At 41.6% G+C, this 27382-nt stretch overlaps 1 protein-coding gene across 8 annotated transcripts in view; it reads left to right on the plus strand.

The window, feature by feature from the left end:
- The window catches only part of ZNF407 (zinc finger protein 407), a 455477-nt gene that overhangs the window by 272776 nt on the left and 155319 nt on the right, over nt 1-27382 (plus strand). For all 8 annotated transcript variants that reach the window (XM_011288125.4, XM_045041221.1, XM_045041224.1 and 5 more), the window contains 2 exons: nt 961-1044; nt 11587-11707. In XM_011288125.4, coding sequence (XP_011286427.2) covers nt 961-1044; nt 11587-11707 — 205 coding nt within the window. The remainder of the gene's footprint in view (nt 1-960; nt 1045-11586; nt 11708-27382) is intronic.

The following is a 27382-nucleotide window of genomic DNA, read 5'->3' on the forward strand; positions in this document are numbered from 1 at the left end:
CTGAAAAGTATTTCATGATTCCCCCATATCTACCCACGGTTACCATTTTTATTCTCCTTGGCCCTTCCTCTTGAGCCTTGTGGGGTAAACTTCCCAGCTCGCCAGCACCTACCGCCTAAATATGCTGCAGGAAGACAATAGATCGCATTTATAAACTGTAGGGGAGGATGTTCACTTGTGTGCAAATGCTAAAATGGAATGAGCATTTACACACTTTAAGCAAATACTGCGGCTACCAAATCTGTCTCTAGTTGTTGCAGAGGTTTTCAGTCCAGAATTATCATTAAAGATGAATAATTGAAGTTTCTGTACAGTTTCTTTAGCAATCCCTAGACTTCCTTTTTTATGCCATGAAAGTTTGAGAAACATAAACAGCCCTGGATTGTTATTGGTACTGAGTAATGCAGATTTTATTGTTACTTGGGATCTTCAGTATGCTCAAGGAAACCATTTAATTCATATTATTAAGTAGGAAGTCATTAAGGAAGAACCTGATAGAATCAGGTAAAACCAATTCAGTCTCCTTCAGTTGTTGGAAAATTCAATATGCTTTATTTAAGCAGAATCATAGATACTGTATATTAACTATTCCAAGCAATCTTTACTCAGCTCAGAAAGGCCAGATGTATGGGAATTGTAAAAAATCAGGATATGCATAAAAACTGTTCAAGTGCATAAAGCAGCCCCATCTGGAAGACATCTACCAGAAATGAAGTTGTACAAAACCATTCCATTGATAATAAAGCTAATTTTTATGGGTCTGACAAGTATGTAATTATGTTCAGTGGTGCTTTTCAGATTTTATCACAGTCAATAAACCGCAGTGGTAATTTCATTCCCATTTGACATATTTACATGGAAACATTTGATTGGAGGAATTAGTAACCCTGAAAGCCTTGATAGATATGTTTTAATGATCTGTGACCTCCGCAGTCCCTCATCTGTTTATTGTTGCAACAGGCGAGAAGTCGTTCCTGTGTGACCTCTGCGGCTTCGCGGGCGGCACGCGGCACGCCCTCACCAAGCACCGGCGCCAGCACACAGGTCAGTTCGGGCGTCCATCCGTCCGTCCGTGGCCCTCGATTGCTTGTCTGTTCGGTTTTTGGAAAATCCGTGTACTTGAGGGTCTCCTGAAAACTCTCTTTGAATAACATGTGAATTCACCTGTTTTTTGCATGTGAAAAGTCAGCCCTCTGTAAATTCGTGTTCAGTAGGAGGACAGAGAGCTTGCGTGCAAAGTGCGGACGCACCAGGCTTCCTCCCTGCAGCCGAGACTTTGCCTGGGGGTGAGGCTGGGGGGTTGGTTGCTCTCAGACGTGCCCCCTCCCCTCAGTGTCTCCCTCCGACTTTCCTGTGCTTGCCCCCTCCCTGTAGCTGGCTACCTGCTTATCTGCAGCCCCGCCTTCTGGGCTGCATCTCCGCCCACCTAACCACCTGGACCCTGGAGCCCACAGTCCCTCCACAGTTGGGGCCAGTGGGTGTGGTTGTAGGTCATCACCATATCTGTTCTTGCCGTTAGGAAGGGACAGCAGCAGAGAGGGCAACAGAAGTAGATAGTGACATTCAAGAGGATTCGTTTTTATGATGTTTATTCTTTATGATTCAGCAAAATAAAATAGATGCCTTGGTTAGGAACACTTAAGAATGAAAAGTTTTAAATATTTAGTAAAATTGATTACTTACTCGGATTTATAAGTAATTATGTTAATAATTATAAGTTCTATGTGCCTGGGACAGTACTGTTATGGCCTTTTCCCTCCTAATTTATTATTTTTTTTGAAGTTGATTTATTTGAGAGAAAGAGATCATGAGGTGGGGAAGGGCAGAGAGAGGAGGAGAGAGAGAATCAAAAGCAGGCTCCAGACTCTGTGCTGAGCCCAGACGTGGGGCTTGATCTCACACTTGTGAGATTATGACCTGAGCCGAAATCAAGAGTCAGATGCTTAACCAACTGAGCCGCCCAGCAGCCCTTGTCCTTTCTAGTTATTAATAGAACTATTTTATTATCAAAAGTGACCTCGTGTAGATGATAAATCATGTGGTAACATGATTTGTAACTAAATGTACTTTTGTGTGGGGGGCATTTGTAACTAAATGTACTTTTGTGTGGGGGGCCACGACAGGGGTGGTTTGGCCGTTACACTCCCGCTGGCGTGAAATGAAGATACACAAAATATGTTCTTTGGTACATTTTGAATCTTAATATGTTATATTTAACGGATAGCTGTAGGTAGCTTTAATGCCCAGGATAGTGTTTTTAAGATCAATGAAAATTAATGCCATTTCTTCTAGATCTTCAGTTTCTATGATTTCCATCTCCATATGAGGTTAGAGTTAGTATTGAGTGTAATTTCCAGTGTTTAACATGATGTTGGAGACACACACTTAACTTTGTAATGTGAAAGCCCATTTTAAGTTTATTGCAGCTACCTACTCTTTTAATCCAGTGACTTAAGAGATGGGAGAAGGGGCCCTGTGGATGGCAGTCATCCTCAGCGGCCATCTTGGAAGTTGAAAGCGTGCGCATGCGGTGATGCGTGTTTCTCGGTGCCCGAAACGTTCCTATCGGAGTCAGTGTTGCTCGGCCGGTCCCACCCCGCTGTGGCCCGGGGTCCAGGAGAGCCTCCTGTGCACCACCTGTGCCAGCCTGGCAGCACTCCCCCCGCCCCCCGGCAGTGAGGACAGTCGTGCTGTGATCACAGGCGCTTACAGGTGATCGATCACGAAGCCTGCGTTGAGGAGGCACAACTTTATATTTTATGTCAGGTCCAGAGGCTCCTTATTACTTTGCTATTAACTTTATACCGTATAGGACAATGTCTCACAGACAGAGGCATCTGTCTTTGTGGCATTTATCTGCCTCTGTGGCACAAATCAAACATGATTCTTTAATACCAAAGTCAGTTCTTAAGACTGTTTGCTTCAGCCAAACAGCTTAGTACAACTCCGTCTACGCCCTTCGCTTTTATGCCGGATTTATAATATTTAAGCAACATGCAACTTTTTTTCCCCCAAGGCCAGAATCGTGCGGTGCATTTGAAATCTATATTTCTTCGATGTATTCCTCTTTGACATGGTTTACCTTTTTAGCACAGAGCGCCCACGCAAATTACAATCAGCTTGGAAAGGGATAGGTATCAAAAGTGTTCCAAATGGCGTAAATAATTCCCTGCTGCAATACAGAGTGTCCAGGGGCTGACACAAAACATCTTCCATTTCAAGATTTACTTTTATCACCTGTCAGAGACCCTTGATTCAAGGGCACAGGAGCAAATCCTCACGTGGAGTTGAAGAGTCTTGGCCAGCTTAATAACCACCAGCCTGCCCAAAGGAACGCAAAGTGTGAGTTTCCATGAGGAGTGTGCAGCCTTTTTGACAGATTGTTGACACACAAAGGGCAGTGCTCTATATCCAGAGCCGTTCTGGTGTTCCCCCTCTGATGTTCTTTTACTTCCCCGTCAGAGGTACCTGAGATGCAGAACATTCCTTAATGGTTATTTTGGCCAAGATTGTCGCTCATAAAGGAGAGGGTGAAGAGCAACACAATTCAGTGTGCATGTTATGTCATAAAAGGGGAAATAAGAGGAAAGGACATTCACCTTTGTTCTGCTGTTTCGAGTAGGGTGTATACAGGGAGCCCTACTGACTTAGAGATAGCACTGTTCGAGAGTACTTATTGCCTTACTCTTGCAGTTACTCGTCTTTCTGGAGTTAGAGTGACAAAGGATTCAGAAGGACTGTTCCCAATGCACTAAATCATTTGGATCACTCCTTAACAAGTGTGTGATGGTACCTATCTCACTTCAGGCATTAACAAGTATTAGCAAGCTAGAATTCTTATTGAAAATTTGTAGATTTTTTTTGTCTTCAAGTTTTACAACCTAGAAGGTGCATTTATTTCTCTGGCTATATATTGAGACTAAAACAACAACAATGACAACAAGAAACTACTTCTGTATCTGTATTTCAGAAGTATATTTTCCTAAAGAAATTACTTGAAGGTGGGGCACCTGGGTGGCTCAGTCGGTTGAGCGCCCGACTTCGGCTCAGGTCATGATCTCACGGTTTGTGGGTTTCAGCCCCACGTCGAGCTCTGTGCTGACCGCTCAGAGCCTGGAGCCTGCTTCGGATTCTGTGTCTCCCTCTCTCTCTCTGCCCCTCCCCCACACATGCTCTGTCTCTCTTTCTCTGTCTCTCAAGGAAAAAAAAATAAAAATTAAAAATTAAAAAAAAAATTACTTGAAGAAATTCCCTGAAATTACCTGAAGAAATTATCATTTATGGATTGAAAAAAAAATGCCAATTAACATATGTCAGCAGTAGCATTGGGCATGTAACAAGATGAATGAGTTACAAATTAACCATTATGTACAGATTTCACTGTAGTTTGTATAAATTGACATGGAGTTCGTCTACCAAGAGAGGAGACATGCTTGAGCCTTCTTTACTTATTTGTTAACGCATAATATTTTATGTAGCATATTTTGGTAGCATTATATTTTTTTCTGTCGGCCTGTATAGAACTCAAAATTTCTTAGTATTACGCAATTTAATCTACAGTGGCTCAGTGTTGTCAAGTTGGGTATGAAATGACAACTCATAGTTCACTGCAGTATAATTCTTGCTTAATATGAACTTCAAGGTATTAAAATATTAGAGACTATGACATTTTCATTTAAAAGTGTTTTTTTTAAGTTTAAATCATGTCACATAAAAAGTCATAAAAATTTAAATGAAATAAGCTACATTAACCATGTTTTTTAAGTTCTTATGTTAAACCTCCGAACGAAGAAAATGAACTTTAAAGATGACCTTTCATTTATACCACAAACTCAGTGAGTCCATAGTATCACCCTTTACCCTCCTAGATTCCTGCCAACTCTATGAAAAATGGTTAGGTTAAAGATGCCTACCAAGGCTATTAGAATAAACAAGTTAGCAGTGAGTTATGGTGCCACACATTTTCAAACACTAGGTTGAATGGAGTAAGAAGACATCAGGGTATATTTGTGTATGTGCTTAATGAAAAAAAATCTTTAAGTTGTTTGACCACTTGAATCCATTATGTTAAAAGTGGAAAATTTACACTACCTAACTTGACCTCTTATTATATAGCTATAATAATCATGACTGTATTGTATTGGCATAAAGGTACACAGATACATCAATGGAACAGAAGAGATCTATGCCTGTATTTGTCACTTGTTTGAGACCAAGGTACAATATTTAGAGATAAATCTAACAAAGGATGTGCAAAACCCCTGCGTTGGAAACTGCAAAATATTGCCAAGAGAAATTAAAGACCCAAGTAGGATGATATACCATGTTCATAGACTCAGGAGACTCAGATCCCATCAAGCTTCTTGCTGTTCTGAAATTGACAAGCAGATTTTAAAATTCATATGGAAATCAACGATCTGAAATAGTCAACTTTGAGGAAGATGAACAAACCTGAGGACTTATACTACCTGACTTTGTATTAGATTATAAAGCTACAGTAATCGAGTCATTCTGGCATCGGCATCATCAAAGTCAAATCTATCAGTGGAATGGAATAGAGATTACATCTACATGGTGAATAGATTTTTTTTTTACAAAAGAAAAAAGGCATTTTAATCTTTTTAATATATAATGCTGTCCTTCCACAGTAAAAATGAACTTTGTTCTACATATCATACCATGTACAAAATTAACTCAAAACTACTCATATCTAAATGTAAAACTCAAAACTAAATAAAGTCTAGAAGAAAATTGAAGAGAAAAATCTTTGTGAACACAGATTACCGAAGATTTCTTAGATATCACATCAAAAGCCTGATTCGTAAGTGGAAAAAAAAAAAAACACATAAGTTGAAAAATTATAAACTGACAGGTTAATAACTTTATACATTAATTAACTTTCCCTCTTTGAAAAAAACTGTGAAGAGAATGCCAAGGCAAACCAAAGACTGGGGGAAAATACGTGTAAATCACGAATATGATAAAGGATTTGTATTTGTAATACATAAGTTAGAAACACTGTTATAAAGAAACAACCAACCAGTTAAAAAGGAGTTGAATGAAGGGTGCCTGAGTGGCTCGGTTCATTGAGTAGCCGACTTTTGATTTGGGCTCAGGTCATGATCCCAGGGTTGCGGGATTGAGCCCTGCACCACTGGGCTCTGCACTGAGCGTGGAACTTGCTTAAGATTCTCTCTCTCCCTCTGCCCCTCTCTCCTGCTTGCACATGTGCTCCCTCGCCCTATCAAAAAAAAAAAAAGAAAAGAAAAAGAAAAAGGGGTTGAATGATTTGAACAAACATTTCACCAAAGTATATAAATATGTGGCAAAGAAGCACATGGAATCATGAAATGCTTCTCAACGTGATTAGAGAAGTACAGTTTTGAAACACTGATGATAACCATGTCCTGGTGATGATTTGGAGCAGTGGGAACTCTCCTGCACAACTGACAGCAATGTAAAAGAGAGACACCACTTTGGGAAATAATTTGGCAGTTCCTTACAAAATGAATGTGTACCTTCCCAGTGGCCCAGGCAGCACACTCCTAGGTGTTTGCCCAAGAGAAAAGGAGATGCCTGTCCAAGCAGAGACTTGCACATGAGGATTTATAGCAGCTCTGTTTGTAACACCCAAAAATGAAAACAGCTCGAATGTCCTCGAATGGAGAAACAAATTGAGGCACCCTCATACCACGGCATGCTACTCTACTACTCGGCAACGGAAACGAATATTTACACCTGGAGTGACACGAGTGAGTCACAAAATAACGCTGACAGGAGGTCAGACGAGAGAGAGCACATACTGTATGTCTCCATGTGTATAAACCTCTGGAAAAACGCTAACTAATATGCGGTGGCGGAAAGCACGTGAGAGTTCGCTTGAGGATGTTCTGCGTCAGAAGAGAGAGAGGGGTACAAGGAACCTTTGGCAGGAGGGTGGCTGTGTTCCTTGTCTTGACTGTGGTGGTAGTTGCGTTCTGCCCGGTATGGTCAGCGTAGATACTTCAGAGTGGTGAAACAGTTAACAACACGTGTGTTTTAGCGCAGATGGTGCATCACAGTGTGTTTCTGTAGTCCGTGAGAACTGCCGTGTGACCCTCGTGTGCGGTCAAGATGCTCTGCATTGAATTCATTGAGCGATTCGATTCGCTTCTTACAATGACTCTGAAAGTTTTCAGACACGCTTTTGTGGGGGTGTCGATGTTTTTACGACCTGGCATATTCCTGTATCAAATTTGAAGAGGTAGACCTGTTTTCTTTAGCCTTACGTAAGATGAAGATCGTATACCGTCTCAAATAAAAGCAAAACCCACCATCATCATGAAAGTGAATCTTTGTATAAGTCACTTCAGTATAGTTGCATTGTCTATACCAATTTAAGTGACTTGACCAGCAGTTTGGAAACCAAGAACAAAGTTATCCAAGCTGACCTGAGTGACCACTGGATTGGGTGTTATAGTTGAGCCTTATCCTAAGAACAAATGGCTGAAAGGTACAAAAATGCCTCTCAGCTGCAAGAATTTGCTCTTCTTTCCATATGGTCTTCTTTTTACAAGAATAAATCGAATATTTTCTTCTAGGATCTATTAAATGGTTATCTCTACGTTAAATCGACGATCTGTGTGAAACCACATAATTATTTTGCATCTAAGAAGCCTTGCCTTTACTGATTAGGAGAGCTTGATGAGAACCACTGGTGTGTGTGCACCTTTTTCATCTTTGTGATAGGCCAGTGCGCGCCCTTACCCGTGTTCAGGCATTCCTGTTATAGGGCGGCAAAAGCAAGGCCTTGGGCATCCTAAGTCCCTTCCACTTGCTTTGTCTTCTCTAATCCTCACACGTGTCCTGCTCATTTGGTGGTTCTACCCTTCTGATCTTGTCCGGGAGTTGACTGGTAGGGAGCGAAATGTGGCAAAACCTGGTTTGGGACTGCATTCCATGTGGCTTCTTCTGACTCTGCCACCCGAGGCTGCAGGAACAGATAGAACACTGTCACACGAGACGTGGATGCACTCAGTTCGCTGTCACCACAGCTCTGGGTGAGGCCGTTATAAACAGGGGGACAAGCTTCTCAACGTTCTGATTTCAAGACACATACAGTTTTGTTGCTCCCTGAATTACATAGTTTTATACCAACCTAGTTCATGCTTTGTTTTCTGCATAAGTCCGTATCCTTACAAGAGTATTCTAAAAACATCAGAATTAAGAAGTGGCAAGTAGAATTATTGAATATATGTAAAATTAATCCATTCTCTGTGTAAAATTTCTCAGAAAGGATGTCTCCCGAGAAGAGTATTATTGTATATCATAACTGCTTTGGGGAGGGAAGTGGTTGTGAAGCTTTCTCTAGTTCATCGGTGTCCAACAGAAATGTCATTCATGCAAGCTACACCTGTCATTTTAAGTTTCCTGGCAACCATATTAAAAAATGAAAACGTGGGCGCCTGGGTGGCTCAGTCGGTTAAGTGTACAACTTCGGCTCAGGTCACGATCTCACAGATTGTGAGTTTGAGCCCCGCGTCGGGCTCTGTGCTGACAGCTCAGAGCCTGGAGCCTGTTTCGGATTCTGTGTCTCCCTCCCTCTCTGCCCTTCCCCGCTGGCTCCCTCTCTCTTTCTCTTTCAAAAACAAAATATGAATAAACATTAATTTTTTTTAAATGAAAAAAGTAACTGATGAGATTTTTTTTTTAAGTTAACCAAATGTCTGTTCATGTCTTCTGCTCATTTTTTAACTGAACTATTTGTTTTTTGGGTGTTGAGTTTGATAAGTTCTTTATAGATTTGGGATACTAACCCTTTATCTGATATGTCATTTGTAAATATCTTCTCCCAATCTGTAGGTAGTCTTTTAGTTTTGTTGATTATTTCCTTTGCTGTGCAGAAGCGTTTTATCTTCATGAAGTCCCAGTAGTTTATTTTTGCTTCTATTTTCCTTGATTCAAGAGATGCATCGAGTAACAAGTTCCTCTGGCCAGTGTCAGAGAGGTTGCTGCCTATGTTCTTCTCTAGGATTTTGGTGGTTTCCCATCTCACATTTACATCTTTCATCCATTTTGAATTTATCTTTGTATATGATGTAAGAAAGTGGTCCAGGTTCATTCTTCTGCATGTCGCTGTCCAGTTCTCCCAGCACCATTTGTTGAAGAGACTGTCTTTTCTTCCACTGGATGTTCTTTCCTGCTTTGTCGAAGATTAGGTGACCATATGTTATGGGTACATTTCTGGGTGTTCTGTTCTGTTGATCTATGTGTCTGTTTTTGTGCCAGTACCATACTGTCTTTATCGCTACAGCTTTGTAATTGAATTTGAAGTCTGGGGAATTGTGATACCTCCAGCTTTGCTTTGCTTTTTCAAGATTGCTTTGGTTCTTCAGGGTCTTCTGCGGTTCCATACAAATTCAGAATACACGCATCGACATTTTTCCAAAGAAGACATCCAGATGGGTCACAGACACGTGAAAAGATGCTTAACATCACTCATCATAAGGGAAATGCAAATCAAAACTACAATGAAATATCACCTCACACCTGTCAGAATGGCTAAAATTAACACAAGAAGCAACAGGTGTTGGCAAGGTTGTGGAAAGGGGGAGCCCTCTTACACTCTTGGTGGGAATGCAAACTGATGCAGCCACTCTGGAAACCAGTATGGAGGTTCCTCAAAGGGTTAAAAATAGAACTACTCGGGGCGCCTGGGTGGCGCAGTCGGTTAAGCGTCCGACTTCAGCCAGGTCACGATCTCGCGGTCCGTGAGTTCGAGCCCCGCGTCAGGCTCTGGGCTGATGGCTCGGAGCCTGGAGCCTGTTTCCGATTCTGTGTCTCCCTCTCTCTCTGCCCCTCCCCCGTTCATGCTCTGTCTCTCTCTGTCCCAGAAATAAATAAACATTGAAAAAAAAATTAAAAAAAAAATAGAACTACTCTATGCTTCAGCAATTACACTACTAGGTATTTACCCAAAGGATGCAAAAATACTGATTCGAAGGGATACACACACCCCAATGTTTGTAGCAGCACCATTAACAATAGCCAAATTATGGAAAGAGCCCAAATGTCCATCAGCTGATGCATGATAAATAAGATATGGTACAAATATACAATGGAATATTACTCAGCCATAAAATAAAATGAAATCTTGCCACTTGCAATGATGTGGATGGAGCTAGAGTGTATTATGCTAAGCAAAATATGTCGGAGAAAGACAAATACCATATGATTTCACTCATATGTGATATTTAAGAAACAAAACAAATGAAAGTGGGGGGAAAAAGAGAGGCAAACCATAAAATAGACTCTTAACAAAAGAGAACAAATAGGGTTGCCGCAGGGGAAGGTGGGTGGGTGATGGGTAGTAAGGAAGGCATTTGTAGGGTTGAGCACTGGGTGTTGTATTTAAGTGATGAATCACTAAGTTCTACACCTGAAACTAATATGCTGAAACTGTAGGCTAACTAACTAGAATTTAAATAAAAACTTGAAACTGAAAAAAATACTTAACTAAATGCATCCCAATTATTACCATTCCAGCATGAAATCAATGTAACATCGTGACATTTTATTTTTTATGTTCTAGGATTTTGAAATTTTGTATGCATTTTATTTATACTTCTAGTGCATCTCAATCCAGAGGCTACATTTTTATACCAAATTTATGATTCATATGTAGATTTGATAACACTCTTTAGAAAGTAGATTCCCATTCCCAAGTGTTCTATATAAACTTAAACATTTTTTCTACAGGAGAATTCAGTATCAGGTTTTTAAATTTAAATTTACATTCGTTAAAGTTCAATAGCCCCGTTTCAAGTGCTCACCAGCCACTGCAGCTAGTACAGTTAAAAACTAAGATTTGATGGTTTCTTTGAATGAGTGTGTGTGCAGAGGAGGGGTGGTTAACATGGAGAAAGTTATCAATCAAAGGACTGGCCTTGAGTGGAGTGTAAGCCCTTGAACTAACTGCGGGGTAAAATGTCTGTGTAGGTAGAGCTGTTCTGTCCACACAAGGGAGTGCTGTTAAATACTATTTTACATGTTTCTTTGAGGCTTCTTTCTGAGGTGATCTCTTATTCAACTCTAGTGAACTGTAATTTCTCCTTACTTGTATCAGTTTTTTTTAAATAGGTATCAATTTTTAGCTGTATTTTTTTCTTCACATTTAACTTTAAGATTTTAGTTAAGTTGTATGCTGCATTTTCAAAAAATATCTCTGTTATATGCTTTTTCGTGGTTTCATCCTCACTGAGATTTTTATGATGGGCTCTGGTGTAACGTAGTTTCTTAAATGACTCCAAATACAGTGCTGGAACAGGCTGTAATTTAGATTTCTGTTTGTGTAAGTTACATTTGAACTACCTAAGGTATACCTTGCTTCCATTCAAATACAGAAATAAAAAATCAGTGATATCTTCTAAGTTTCTCACTCCAAGAAAGAATATTCACATGTCCCAAGTGTGAGCAGTCGATTAACCTATCTTCTTAACATTTATACGGAAAGAAGTTTCCTTTTTAATTGTCAGTAACAGGTTTAGCCTTTCATTTCCAGTTTTTTTATACAATTATTCATGTACAACATTGCTTTATGTTTTGCAGGAGAAAAACCTTTCAAATGCGATGAGTGTAACTTTGCCTCCACAACCCAGTCTCATCTGACTCGACATAAGCGGGTGCACACGGGGGAAAAACCCTACAGATGCCCCTGGTGCGACTACAGGTAATGCTTTCAGTGCTTGGCGAGTAGGGTCAAGTGGGTCACCCTGGCAGATTCTCCGTGAAAGAACAGTTTTTCTGATCAGCGCAAGTTGGCCCAGCTCCTTAGGTTGGGGGTGATGTCACCATCAGATTCTAGTGACGATTTTTAAAATTCTTTTCTGAGTTCTTTTCCGTTTTTTATAATCTTAACACTTAGGTTTTATCATCCTTTGTGCATCTGAATTTCAAGTGATTTATTTCCTTGCCCAAGTGAGGCACGGTTCCGTTGAATCGGTCGTTCAGGGCGTGTGGCACCTTGTCTCCGATGAGTGAAGCGCGTTTAGGCGACGAAGACGAGAAGTGTCTCCCGCCTTTAAGGATATTGTAGCGTAATAGGTGGCCGGTAGTATGTCTGAGTAATCACAACACGGATTTCACGGAGGAAAGTGAACGGCCAGGGGCGTCCCTAGAGAAGGAACAGGACGCCCTACTCGAGAGAGCATTTCACCCAGGCTCGAAGAACGGGTAAAAGTCCCGGTCCCATGGGTGTGGTTCCGGCGTGCAGGAGGCGGGGGTGGCTGTAGCCTTTTCTGGCCGAAAGCATCAGAGAGCCCACGCGTGCTCGGTCCCCTCCCTCGGCTCCTCGGTGGCTGAGGGATGTCTGCCGCCCTGCACAGTTGCTCTGCAGCCGCCGCAAAGCCTCGATGCCAGAAGTCTGAGACGGATGCGGGCAACGGCAGATAATCCCATTTTACTGTAAGATGTGTGTGGAGAGTGCAGCATGAGAAGCCAAGTGGGAAGTGGAGCTTGCAGCCCGATCAACCTGCAGCGGGAGCCCGTGGGAGGGAGTTCAGGGCACGTTAGGTGGTCGGTCGGACCCCACGGACTTGGCGGGCAGCCGGACTGTGAAGCCTGAGCCACTGTGTGAGCGCCTTCTCCATCCTGGAGCCGAGGACCTCACGGACCCCGCTACCCGTGATGACCGGAAACACTGAGGGTGGTCCTTGCACCGCAGCCCGCTGTGTTAAGCGTTAGCACGTGTACCTTAAGGTGCAGCCTTCGTTGAAAAAGACATTTTTGTATTCCTGTGGATGTAGCCTCTGCATTCAGTAAATATATTGCCATAATCTCTATTATTTTCCTCATTATTGCGTTAAGTTTTATGTGAAAGGTCATTTAATAGTACAGAGATATTACAGATATATTTCATTCATTAATTATTCATTCATTCAACATTTTATGAGTTCTGTCTTTGCTTAGCACTGGGTTGGTGTTTCTTGGAAATTTGGTAAAGCGGAGATCCAGTTAGAGGTAGACATACACGTTTTAAGGTGGTGATAGGAGTTGCTTAAAAACATAAACACTTTGAATGTTCTTTTCCTTATTAAAGAGGTCATACTATGTAGTTGCATTCTCTGTAAAACACAGAAAAGCAATTAGAAAAATTGTAAAAATTTCCCTTAATTATCACTTTTAGCTATTAGTATTATATCTTTATAGTTTGTATGCGTTAGATTTGAGTTGTTTTGGAGGCTTTTTTTGTTTCTTAGAAATTTTATTTTTCATACTTAACAAATTGTAACTACCTTTCTGTTTCATTCATCTAGTATAACTGTGGTTTTCGAACTGTTACTTTTCTTTATTTATCTTAAGAAAGAGACTGTGAGCAGAGAAGGGGAAGAAACAGAGAGAGAGAGAGAGAGAGAGAGAGAGAAAATCCCAAGTAGGCTCCACACGGTCAACACAGAGCCCAACACAGGGCTTGAGCTTATGAACCATGAGATCATGACCTGAGCTAAAACCATGAGTCAGACCCTTAACCCACTGAGCCCCCCAGGCGCCCCTCAAACTGTTACTTGTAGGTAGCAGAACTGTTATTTCAAACAGGATCATGTTCACATCCCATATATAAAATAAATAAGAGTACTTTTTACCCCTTATAAATAGATTTCATAGTTAAATCTGTAATATTTACTTACAACATTAAAAAATCATCATACAATACTGTTTTGACAAGCAAAAACATTTCAGACAGAGGAGTTACTTTAGCAGTAGTTGTTGGGTTAGCCTTGTCCATTTTACGTCCTCATTCTGGGGTAAGCAGGAGGGTGTAGTCGAGAGCCAAGCTCCAGAGGAACTGACCCAGCAGACACGGACATCCTTCACCTCTGAGCTGCCCCTTGCTCCTTCACAAATGTGGGTAATGAGAATAGCAGGGGTGTTGTTCATTTAGAGGAGGGGCACTTAGACATCCCTGGCTGCGCCTGGCTGAGATACCGGAACCCCGGGTTTCCTCTCGTCCCAGATTAGACCTTTGAATGGTTACACCTTGTAATCTCACGATACTGTTCAGTGAGGCAGTGCAAGAGTTACGATGCCCTGAGCGTCTTTGGTGTGTTGAAATGTATTTATAACACATGTCATAATGGATTTTTTCCCCAGTTTTTGAATTTGTTAAAAATACATTGAATCCAAAATCAATTGTTGGATAATTGCTGAAATACCTTAGAATTTCAAGTGCCTCATTTGAAAATTACTCTTCTCTTAATATAAACCTGATACTGGCATAGCTCTGAGTTAGGTGAATATACAGTAGTCACTTTACTAAGTTTTTAGACATTTGGGCCATTTTTGGTTTTTCCTTTGAAAATGCTTATTCCCAAATCTTTATGCATATCTTATGCATGATCTTTTAAAACAAATTCCTGGATGTAGGACTTAGGGCTTTTAACAGTAGTATGACTACTAATGGTTGGGACTTGAATATTGTCTCTCCGGTAAGTACTGTGTTTTGGTAGACTCTTAAGTCTTTGTATGCTTAAACATTTCAATGTTCTTCAGGTTTCTTGATATGAAATTGTGTTACACTTTTGCTGAGCTTGAAGTTCTACTACGTGTCCCGTATGCAAGTTACCTCCCTGACGCCCTATCCCTTCCACTTAGAAGCGCATCTGAGCCAGCTGGGCCCCATCTGTCGGACACCTCCATCAGCCACTGTGCGCAAAAGGAGATTGTGTTTTCTAAGAATATTGTCGCCGTCCCATGAATTAATACTCAGGACACTTAAATCTAATGATCTATCAAATTTCCTTTAGAAATGTTTGAAATTCTTGATACAAGGGTAGTTTCATCTTAAAACTTGAAAAGAATTTGATTATTATTGACAGTTAGTAGTTTCAGTGCTTTCTGTTCGTATGACAGTTTTATCAATCTTGATATGGTTAGGTCTGCTTTCCCTCGTGAACAGAAGACAAGTTAACCTTGCCTAGGAATACAAAACCTTGCAGACACATGAATAGTGATGTTAGGGACTATGAACGAAACATAGAATTTACAGCAGATACCGTTGTTTTCTTGTTGATGAACAAAAGACTTAAAAATGAGCAGACAGGTAAGTTCACAATGATTGTTTTGGTTGCATAGCCTGGTAAGTAGGAAATGCTTACCATATCTATCTTACAACAAGGAGAATATCTGTTTTCACAGGATAGATAAATTTGAGTGTGTAGATTTCCAGAGAATAAAAACACCTATAAGATAATCACATATTTCAAAGAAGATACTGTTATCTTTGTCTTGATTCTTTCCATAATACTTTATTGCTTATAATACTTCAATATGTTTTTCCCATTTAGATCTTTATTCTTAATGTAGAGAGATAAAAATTATTCCTTAATGTAGATAGATAAAAAATTATGTCTATCTTTGTCGTTATTAACACTTATTTGCAGGTAAAGTTACCATTGTTGGAAACTGAACTATTATTTAAGTTTTACTTGAAAATATATTTTTATTATATAAATGGAATATTAGTGAAGAAATAGTTGTGGTTATAATTATTCATGAAAAATGTGAATATAGATTTGTTTACAGAAGAATTTTATAATTGGTCTTTTGAACCTGGGGCTATTTTTCAAGTTTGCATTATTAATTTAGGCAATGACATCTCATTCTATTCAGATGTAAACATGTACTCCTCTCCTAAGCTTTTACTGTTGAAAATATCCAAAAGTCTAATCCATTACAAATCAGTATATTCCATCATTACTCTGTAACTTCTTCATCATTAATTACTATTCATTAATTTCAGAGCATAAATTTGGATTCATGGCACACTGTTCTGCCATGTTATCTATGCAGCAAATTCTTAAGATGTGTTTCTACGTTAAATGGAAACAGTCCAGCAGTTTTCTGTATTTTTATTTCCCTTTGTTAGGTATTAGTTGTCACTTCTGTGTTACAAAATAGAAAACCTTTAAAATGTTATAGTAAGTACTGTTCCTAAAAATATAAATCCTTATTTCCCCATAGAATTTATTAATACCAAACTATGTTCTGTTTCACTGGTAACACTGGCTCTCACAAAAAAAAAAAATAGATGGCTATAATTGGGCTTTCTTTTATGTGAAACATCTCATTGGCTTCTGTTTTTGATTTAGGATTTGCGGGGGAAATACAATAAATGTATACTAAACATCAAACCACTGATAAGTCACGAGAACTAAGACAAAAGGCTACCTGCAGTATTAAAAATATTAAGAATAATCATATATTATACTTTAAATGCCACTTAGCAAATTAAAGAAAACTAAAACGTCAAGCGAAACTCTGGCAATTTGATCATTTACGTATTGTGTCCCTATAACGGATCTTGGAATAACTTAAGTGTTCCCTATGATTGCTTTTGGCCAGAGTTTTCCTCAACTGTATAATGTAGATTTCTAGTCTTACACACATTCTTTAAAAAAAATATTTTACTCTTCTGTTTTTCATTTTATTTACTATTCTTATTATTTTTTAAGTTACTCAAAATTATAATCCTAATAGAAATATGATATATCATGTTGCTGTGGAATAAAATCTACAATTCCTGCCTCATATTAAAGATCATTCTATTGTTTGCTAAACTTGTAGCAAAGACGCTTGGATTTTTTCAACCCTACTTGTTGGTTTACTTACGTCTTGGCCAGTGCAGCCCATAGAAGTCATTAATACATAAGATTTTGATCTCAAGATTTTTCTTTCCTGTCTGGGTGAGGGGGAGGCTCAGAATACTTGATGCAATATTTAACCAAGGACGAGGTGGTATCTCAACTAGAAATGGGCTTCTTGTGAAACTCCTTAACATCTCTTTTATTACCCCTATAAATATTTTCCTTAGTATTTTTTATAATTAAATTCAGTAAGTTTTCACACATGTGACTGGAGTAGAGAGAACTCGCCATTTGTCACAACCATTTGAAATATGTTTTCTTAGAAAATATTCGTCAAAAATATTTTTAGTTGATTTCTGTCTTAATTTTACAAGATGCTGGAAGCATTTTTTAGGTCGTTTTACGATGCAGGGACAGAAGATTGTATTCATAATAATTATATCCCCTTAAAGTTTGAATTAATTTTTCAAACATACATTTCTATGAAGAGTCTCAGTTATGAAAATTTGTTTCAGGTCTTAGATAATATTATGCGTTTGTATGTAATGTTGCTGTGTAAATACTTTATGTTTATTATGCATAATTAAATAATAAGACAGACTACCTTGGTTATCGTGGCATTAAGAATTCAGTGTTCGGTGGTTCTCATTGTTCTTACCTTCCGCTTACTCCAGCAGCATCCTGAGCTAAGGAGACCAACTCCACAGGGGATAATTTTCTCCTTTTGGATGATCTCTTCTGAGAGTCTCAATTTTCCTTTGGCTTCCTGTGCGGGTTCCCAGGTTGTACGAGGAGAAGCAGTGGCTAGAGCAAACTTGGATTTGCTCTGAATAGTGACAAGAAATAAAAGCAGGTGTTGGTCCACGTAGCCGAACATCATCTATAGCGAGAGAGAAGTGCAGTTGTACGCACCCAACGAACAGCGCACATTGTTTCATCAGAAAAATCAGAGGTAGCATTCGCTCCTGATGGGTGACTGTGAAGTTCTCAAAGAATAACAACACTGCATAAATGTGATCAAATGAAAATATCTAGTATTCATATTAAAGTTTATATTTATAGAACTTTGATTAATGCCACAAGCCTAGCTATATCAGAACAGACTTTAAATCAAAACTGTTTTTGTCAGTGAATTAAGCCAGAGAAAGGCTAATCCTGCACGATATCACTTATATATGGAATCATAAAAAAAAGAAAAAAGTAAAAGACAAACTCCTAGAAACAGAGAACAGAAAAGTGGTTTCCAGGGGCTGAGCATGGGGGGCGCTAAACAAGTGGGGAGAGACTGGTTTTTAAAAGGGTGCAGACTTTCAGTTACAAGAAGAGGAAGGTCTGAGGACCTAACGTAAAACATAGCGACTGTTTTGGATAAGACTGTTGTATCATTGAAATTAGCTAATAGAGTAGGGCTTAAATGTTCTCACCAATTTTTTTTTTAAAAAGTACTATTTAAAAAAAAAAAAGTACCAGTGAGTACGGTCTCATTATTTCATTTACCTCAAATCTGTTGTCTCTATATCTGTTGTCTCTGTAACTGCTAATCCAGATAAGGGAATAAAACACAAAGGTACTTAGACTGAAAGGTTCGTTTGGGAGCCTAGAAATCCAGCGATCTCGCAGACTTTTCGTAGCATGATGACAGTTGCAAGGCTTTCTTCCTTGCGTGGTGACCTGGAAGGCGAGCGCGCCCTGGTGACTCCGCACAGTTCAGCCAATCGCAGGCAGAGGTCAGCAGCGTGGCTGGTTTGTGAAGCCATGTTTGGTCGGTGGCCAGTATCGGTACTGCTGGGGGGTTCCTCGTGGCGCACGTCGAGATGACAGCTGTGATGGACTCGTACTGTCTTTCACGTGGAGGCCATGTTGGCGGTAAGCTGACCTGGGGCTTTTGAGGGCTTGTCTTGCGAAATGACCTCAATGGATCTTCTTTTCAGATTTTCCATAGTGGATTGAGAAAGTCGCGCCCTATGTTAATGTATTCTTTTTTTGCCTACTGTTCTTATCCGTTTCGGCAGGAACTGAATTCTCTCTGTACAAGTATCTTCTCTTTCTCCCTGACCGTTTTATTAGTGATCTCTTTTTTAATCTCAGTGGTTCTAATTGTGGTCTTGATTTGGTTTTGTATTTTCTGTACTGTTTAGGTCTGGTGTTATTTTTGTACACAGCGTGTGTTACTCAGACTTTCCTTCCCTGCCCGGTAGCACCCAAGCACATGGGCTTTTTAAATTTTCGTTCCGGCCTGACAGGCCCTGTCCCAAGGCAGCACAAGTCTTTTTTTTATATCAGGCCTTTAGTTAATGTGGGTAAATTTTCATCTAACAAAGCTCATTTGAGTAAGAGAAAATCTGTGGACTTTTAAACAAATAGATTCCATAGCACTAAAAATTACAGTTTTGTTCAGATGTCTTTAAAAGGGGGAAAAACACTGAGATAATTTGTTCTGCTTATCATACGAGTAAGTTGTTTTGTTTGTGGATGAGGCTGAAATAAGCATTGAGATCGCAGATTAATTAGAAGAGCCATTTTGAACACAAAGTGACCACAGATTCCCTCTGCTATCTCTTCAAGTAGAATCTAGACAAACATGTTTATGTAACCCGCTGTTGCCGAATCCCAGATCCAGTCATTATAAAAGGACCAAAGCTATCTTTGGGGATGGTCTTTCTACAAGGAATTACTATGGACAGTCCCCTGGGTGGTAGTTAGATATATGTGTATATATTGTGGCAGAAAGTAAGGCCTTCGAGATGAAAAAATAGAAAATATTTTTTTGGGCAATAGTCTCTTGCATAATAAGTTATTCCTCAGACATTAGAGCTATTATCACACAACAAAACACTCTGCTGTGTAACTATCTATATCTCCTAGCGTCAGAGGCTCACACACAGTAGCTGATTAGGGAAAACTCTGTAATCACCAGGAGGGGCTGACAAGAGTCAGTAGAACACCAGGCACATCTTCCAGCGTAGTATTGGGTTTCACAGACTCAGATGTGGCTGGAGGAGAAAGTAACCAAACAGTATTAACATAGCTGTGAAGCGCCTGAAAGTTGGACCACGGTCACTGGTTCAATGGGAATGATAACACAGTAGTTCTGTCGTTTTCTGTTGTTTTCACAGATTCTGAAATATTGCTGTGCTAGGGCCTGTATAAACAAGTGGGGGAGAAAGAAAGACTGGAAACATTTAGAAAGGGGTGATGCGGTAGTTTCTGTGAGGCGCAAGACGTAACCTGGCTCCTGTATCCGCGTACCTTCTGTACCCTGAACCCGCCTCCGTGGAGGAGGGTGTTGGCCTACAGTGCGGAAGGACATAGGAGCGTGTGCTCTGCCTTTACTTTAAGAAGGTCTCTACAAATGAGACGACGTCGGCATTTTCTTAATTAGAGAATGTAATGCAAACTGTTGGCTTTCTCCTATTTGTGAGAAGTAGCAGGCTTGTGAGAAGTTCTAGAATGAATAATACCCGTAAAGTTTCTTTTAGACAGCGATAACTTCCATCTTCCTTCCTATGGAGCTACCAGCCAGCTGAAGTAGAAATAAACCTGTTACTCTGTAGAATCTGTTAGTCTGTGACATAATGTGTAACCTGATACTCCCCCCCCCCACACACACACACAGGGAATTTAAACCTAATGTTAACCCTTACTTATGCCCCTTCAAGTTTAATTCCTTATTCTTCATTATTTCAACTTGAAACTTGCTAACCAACCCACATCCCTCCTTTCGTATCTTTTGGAGATCTCTCACTGAGTAAGGTTCAAATATATGTTAGTTGACTGTGCTTGGCTCTTCCTTTCCTCGATATGTTTTGTTTCTTCATCGTTAAGTTACATGTTTAACAAACATATGAAATGTCATAAAACAAATTAGAATTTTCCCACTGAGAGAAAATGTGGCAGATTTTTAGTTGTTGTGTGTACATCAGTCTCTGAGATTGTGTTATTGGGGGTAAGAAGTGGTTGACAGTTAAGTTTGACAGATTTTTGTTCTAAAAACTTCAGATGCCTTTAATTTTACTTTAAGATTCTGTTCGATTTTCTACTCCCAAATTATACTTTCCATCTGACTTTATCTGGTTACTTCGGCCAACCCGGAGTGTCGGGCACATGGACCAGGTGGTGAGGGACAGCGAGAGTCCACCTGGGTAGCTGGAGTTTTACCCCAAAGGCCAGTGAGGAATTTTAAGAAGGAAAGGGACATACATTTTGTTGTTCCAATTTCACTGATGCAGCGTGAAGGGGGACACAATGGGGGACAGAGAGGTCATGTAATAGATGCCTGCAAAGGTCCCTGGTGGAAACAGTAAGTCCCTAACCCTAAACTGACACTGGGCACAGGATAGAATGGCATGCGGGTCCCCGTGCTTGTCAGGAGGTGGGCTGCATGGATCAAATCACTGGATTCAAGGGCAGGCTGACAGTCATGCCACCCTTTAGACACCAAGGCTGCATGGTGGATGGTGGCACGGTTCCCGAGGTCTGCGCTGCCGGAGGAGGAAGGTCCCTTCAGCAGAGTGAGTGAGGTTCGGGATGTGTTAACTCTGAAATGCCCACGTGCGGTCCTAGAGGAAAAATGTCAGGAGAAACATAACCAGAATTCATAGACTTGCAACTTGAAGGCATCGATCGATAGGAGCGATATTTCCCTTGAAAATGGGGAACGGGAAAAACGCAGAGGGGCAGATTGCAAGTGTAACAGGGACTGAGAAGCAGCTTCCCAGAAACGGAAGGGACCTCGGGGCAGCAGACGAGCCTTGTCAGACGCTTCACAGAGTAAGGGCAGTGCGGTCCCCCTGCCGCGTCACCAAGAGGCCCCCGATTCTCTCGCGGAGACCAGTGCCAGCAAAGGGCCGGGGACAGAGACCAGGGAAGTGCACAAAGTGAGGAGATGGCAAGAGTGCAGGTGGGCTGGTCTTGAAGGAAGGTCTGTCCCGACGCCCGCCCCGTGACAACGCTTGGGAGATGGTGAGAGCCGGAAGGGCAGACGGGCAGGTGCACTTTGCACCTGTGCATCTGTCTTCATTTGTGTGCCAGAGATCGCCGCTTGGGGTTTTTGTGGGTGCCTACCTGCCAGGGTGAGAGAGCCAAGTGAAATAGCCGGGGTGAGTGCTGTCTCCTACCCAGGGGCCGGGATGGGGCACGTGAGGCTCGGCGTGCTGGTTTTGTGCCGCGTGGGGGGCACTGGCGGTGTGTTTGGGTAGGCCTCCGTGGCTTGGCAGAAGCCCTCCCGAGTCACGGCGCGCCTCGCGTTCTCGCCGTGGGAGCCCCTGTCCGCGGAGAGCTCCAGCTTCGGAAGCTCGGAATCTGCTCGGGCAGCTGTCGTCACGGTGTTTCTGCACCACACACGCTCTTCCCTTTGTTGCGTTACAACTTTTGCATCGAGAACGTGGAGATGGTGTGAGGGCACCGCCTCCCCTTCACCCCCCCAGACATGGGGATTTTATTTGTTTTATAGGAAGAATTTCCACAAAGGCCGTCCTGGTTTCACCCGTGTATGCAATTCAGAAATCCGCTTGGCACCCGCTTAACGATTCAGTGTAGTCATTTAACAAACACTCATTTTTAAATGCAATCTTTCAAAATGTGACATCTTTCCTGTGACTTAAACAGTTTTTGTGAGTGTCTCGGGGTTCTTCTCAGACCAATAAATCTAACAGGCTACTCTAGTGACGTCATCAGCCAGTGGAGGAGTTCAAGCACTCTTGGCGATGACACCGGACTCCCGCATGTTTTACAGTTCGCTCGATTTCTTTCACCTGTGTGTTGTTTGTGTGGCTTCGTCCAGCGGATTGTAGGTATGGCCTAGCCCTTTGATCAGCTGTGGACTCCATCATGCCTTCTGTGTCCACTTGTGCTGAAACTTCTGTTTGTTTCAGATTGACCCCGTGCCTTCGTCAAATTGCCATACTCCTAGAAACCTGGGACTCTACCGGAATGGTCCCCCCAAGAGAAATGTAACAATAAGGATCATGTGGATAGTGGGGTCGGTGTGTGTACAGTATGAAGAGAGAGAGCGAATAGATCCCTCCTTAGGGTGAGAGGGTACATAGCGTACGGTGCACCGTAAGTGCCGTGTCGGGGTCGCCGTACCACACCCCTGCAGTGGAAGTGAGTCTTTGCTGTTGTCTCACGGGCTGGCGTGTGCTTTTTGTTTGTTTGTTTTTGCATTCAGGAGCATTGTGTGTGGATGTCCTTTGATCCTATTGGATTTCTTGCTGCTTTGTTTCTTTGCAGATGATGATTATCCCAAAATGGTTACGGCAGCATCTCAGTTTCTTGGTGTTAGCTGGTTTTTTAACTTTACAGATGAAAAGTGCATTCATTTCCCTTTGCAAATTGAGATGGTTCTATTACATCTTGTCACAAATTTGGGGCAGCATTTCTGTGAGTACAAGTGAAGGAACTAGGAACAGTCACCCTAGCATTCCCGAAGTAGGTTCGTTTCAGTATTGTCTGCGGTGCGTTCTTGACATGGTCGGGGCAGCATCCCTTTCCTGGACTCACTCGGCTTCCTTGGGGAAGAAGGGACCCGGAGACCCCAAGTAGGAATGGCAGTAGTAAGTGTGTCATTGGGAATGTACCCTCTCACACTCAAGGAGCCGTGTGCCTGGGCCTGAGAGATATATGGATGATCTCAGCATATATATATTTTTAATTACGTGTTCCTTTCAGTTAATGATTTCTGTGTGGCCACTGAAAAATGATGTTATGAATATAATGATTGTACAATCCAAATCTTACTTCTTGAGTTATACGTACTTATTTTTAACTAATATGCACACACACATATATCACCTTCCTCGCGTCCATTTTTAACAAAACAGTCTCTTAAAACATTGTGTGCTCTGACATAGAAGAGATTCAAAACAAGGATCCAGTTTTATTTTTAAGGGTTTTTTTTTGTTGTTGTTTTTTGGGGTTTTTTTTTAGTTTAAAAGTGGAATATATGTTTGCTTTAGCTGTAAAAGCACAATCAAGGCACCATGATAAGTGAGTCAGTGTTGTAAAAGTAAAACGAATTTTGCCTTCACTCACATGAGCTATAGAAGGAGGAAGCTTTATTGTCCCTGGGAAAGTGATAAGGCAGAGTAATTGTATATTATACTGTCCCAGAACATCTGCCTGAAGACTGGTGGAACAATTCATCTATCATGGGCGATACAGCATGTTTTGTCTTTCCGCTTTAACCCGTCCCCACTGCTGGCCTGCGTGGAGGTTTTGATAGGGCCTGCGCCTGGGCCGGCGCTCACATTAATCAGTCCCCTTGTTCAACACTCCAGCTGACATAATTACAACCTGCGCACAGCAGTTATTCAAGCCGAGTCCTTGTCACTCGTGGTGCGAAACTACACAGCTCTGATCCCGGAGGGGATTGCCTTATCACACAGAACAAGGGCTCGCAGGAGTCGAAGAGAATAGAAATGGGAAAATGTCTTCCGGGAGTACTATATATTCCTTTAAAATAAGACATTTGAGAGACTTACAAGGGACAAAGGGAAGCATTGTGTGCAGAGACTGAAATGAACCGGTTATTATTTTTAAATGCATTACGTGGAGCATTTTGTAAAAATGGACGTAGATTATTAAATAAATCCAGTGGCCCCGCGTCGTCAGTGACTATTTTGTATTAACTGTTTCTTCAAAAGTAATCATATATGTAACTTCAGAATTAGGAAAAGATTTCAGCGCTCCTTGGTAAGACTCAGTCTAACAAAATGAATGACGTATTCACTTGAAATCTACTATCAAACAAATACACGCTTAACTCAGAGAGCTTTGTAGGGAACAGAGAGCCAGGGAAAGATTCTTTCAAAACACTTTCAAAGGTGGGCAAGTTCATGGTTTCCTGTGACAGCGCAGTAAGGATCCTGGAGAGAGGGACCAGCAAAGAAACTTTCTGTCTTCTCTCTTGTCCCACCTCCTCTCCCTGATCCTGCCTTGGGTGGATTACTGGCCAGTTCCTCCAGTGTGCCAGCTAGTGGGGGAACGAAGTCTCCTTTTAGCCACTTGAGAATTCGTATTTAAATTTAGGGCAGCCCGCCCCCTCCCCGCCCCCAGCCCCACTAGACTACCAGAGCTGTTGGGCATGTGGCAATTTATGAGATCGGGTCTGTAAACCACCTGATCAGCTGCACTCTTAGGCTCACACGCAGGAACTTGTTGGTGTTTTAAATCGAGTCTTTTTATTCTTCTCTTTAACATTATTAGATTGTGCCAAGCAAAACCAAGCTCTGGCCTAGAGTATCAGAAGTAGTGTGGAACATTTTTGGTTCAGTGAAATTTTACTTATATCACCTCAAATTTGAAAAAGCTCTCAACTATAAACTTTCCAGTAAATTGCATGTATGTATGTATGTGTGTGTGTGTATAACGTGATTTGTAAAGTAGCCTTTTTTTTTTTTTTAACAGGTGACTTATTTCAGGTGCCAGTATTTCGGGCCCCTTTGTGAGCGTGTCTCTGTACTCCGTTTTGCCACCTTGGCCTGTCTCATAGTACGAGTCCGGTGATTGCGTGGACCTAGAAAGACGGCCGGGCCCCACTTTCCTGTTCTCCCTTAGTACACATCCTTTCTCTCAGAAGGCTTCTCATCCACATGCCTTTCCTGGTTTTACAGCGTTTCACTTGGCCAAGCTTAGCTGGTGAACAAAAGGAAAGAGTAAAGCGCATCCTGTGAGGAAATAAATGCCAAGAGATGAAGAGTGGGGTGGGGGCTGTGTTTTTCGAAGGTCCAGTACAAGCAGAGCGGCAGGACCACACTGCAGAGAACGTCCGCCAGCCAGGCAGAAGATCAGTGGAAGGAGGTGGAACCATTTGTAGGGCTAGTTTGACATTTTGATTTTCGCAAGTCACGGTCTTCAAGCCGTATTGTTAGCTCAGCCTAGAAAATGTGTTTTTGTGGCCAAATAAGTTTGAGGAACACGCTCTACGGCGTTCCCCGTGTCCGCCCCTGTTAGACTCCTAATGAACAGCACACTGAAGTCTCACAGAGCGCCTGCTGTAGAAGTTCCCTCCTTTCCTACCCGGCAACACAGCAGGTAATATTAAGGATTGAAACAGTTAATGAAACGTATTCTTTCTCTCTGATCTGAAGAAGAGTCAAGGAGAAATCAAGGTTCCTCAGGGCCCGCCCTTACTGGCGGGCCCTCCCCCCTCCATATGACACGGAGGACAGACCAAGTCTGGCTGCACATTTAGGCCTGTCTCCTTCTCACTTAACAGGGCATGTGAGGGGACTATTCTTGAAGTGTTAAATGCTAACAAATAATTTGGGATTCTGACAGAGTTCAGTGTCGCTTCCTACCATTTTCTTCCTTGGGATTTTCATTGTTCTCCAGTAGAGTGGAAGGCGGGAAGGAGGTTGTTAGGTTTAAAGCCAACTCTTCCCCTTCCTGGTTGTAGATACCTTGAGCAGATTGAACGGAGAAGTGATGTAATTGGACATGACTGTGGGACCATGCACATTGAAGAGTGGGTGGGAGGTTGTGCCTGCTCTTGGGAACACGAGTAGCAGTGTTAGTGGGAGACGAAAGTCTTTGCATGACGGGCCTGGTGGCACAGGTGGTGCTGTGTCCATACGGAAGTGTGCACGCAATCAGGTGAAACCAGTAGAGCATTTTGAATAGTGTGGAAAGCGAGGTGATTTTAGGCCATTATCAATTAAAGATGCCACTGAAGGAGGGGGGAGGGTGCAGCAGTGGACAGGTGAGATTTTAAACGCTGTTCGGAGTTAAGTTTCATATCACGAAGCACAGCCTTGAGTTATGGCTATTGATGTACGTGATTCCTCTGTCAAATTGTATTGTCTTTGAGGGCGGAAACAAAATGTTTCATCTTTATGTTTCTTTTTTTGTGTGAGGTAGACACAAAATTAAATATATGTTGAATACATTCATTTTTGAAAATAATAAGTCAATACAGGTAAAAAATAGATTTTTCTTGTAACTGTACACTTTCCATATGAACTAAAGCAGTAATTGGGCATCTGTGACTTCCGAAAGTGCCTTCCAGGGAGCGGGTCTGGAAGGCTGGCCTTGTTCCCATGGCTTCTAGACCAGCCCCCACTGTGCAGGCGTACGTACAGAGGCCCCTTGCGGGTCACACGTAGGCTGCTACTGTGGCTGACGTTGGGCACCTTTCCCCACGAGCACGTGTTAGTGTCCTAGCTTCGCTCGGAACGTGGTTGTGAATACTGGGCAGGGTTATAACCTGGAACCCGCACACGTCTATCTGCTCAGGAGTAGTGCGAGACGGTCAGTAATGCATCAGCTTTCATCCGTTTTTGTGCTAACCTACAGATTCTTTTCAATTTTTTTTAATGTTTATTTTATTTTTGAGACAGAGAGAGCATGCGCGCACAAGCAGGGGAGAGGTGCAGAGAGACAGGGAGACACAGAATCCAAAGTAGGCTCCAGGATCTGAGCTGTCAGTACAGAGCCCGGCATGGGGCTCGAACTCATGAACCACAAGATCATGACCTGAGCCAAAGTTGGTGCTTAACTGACTGAGCCACCCAGGCGCCCCCAAATTCATTTTTCTTAGAACATGTGGCTCTGTTGTAGCGTCACATGATGCACATCGCCTTATATCACACAGCAAATGCTAACATAATTATAACTGAGAAATAGAGAAAATGTACATGAATTCTTGTGGCCATAGCAATTGATTTCGAAGAATTGGGATTTATGAACAGCGGAAAGTCATGAATATAGGTGATCTGGTACGAATTATCCATAGAAACCACCAGTTAGTTAATGGGAAAAATGAA

Source organism: Felis catus, chromosome D3, assembly GCF_018350175.1.
Source record: "Felis catus isolate Fca126 chromosome D3, F.catus_Fca126_mat1.0, whole genome shotgun sequence".
In the NCBI taxonomy this organism is placed as follows: domain Eukaryota; kingdom Metazoa; phylum Chordata; class Mammalia; order Carnivora; family Felidae; genus Felis; species Felis catus.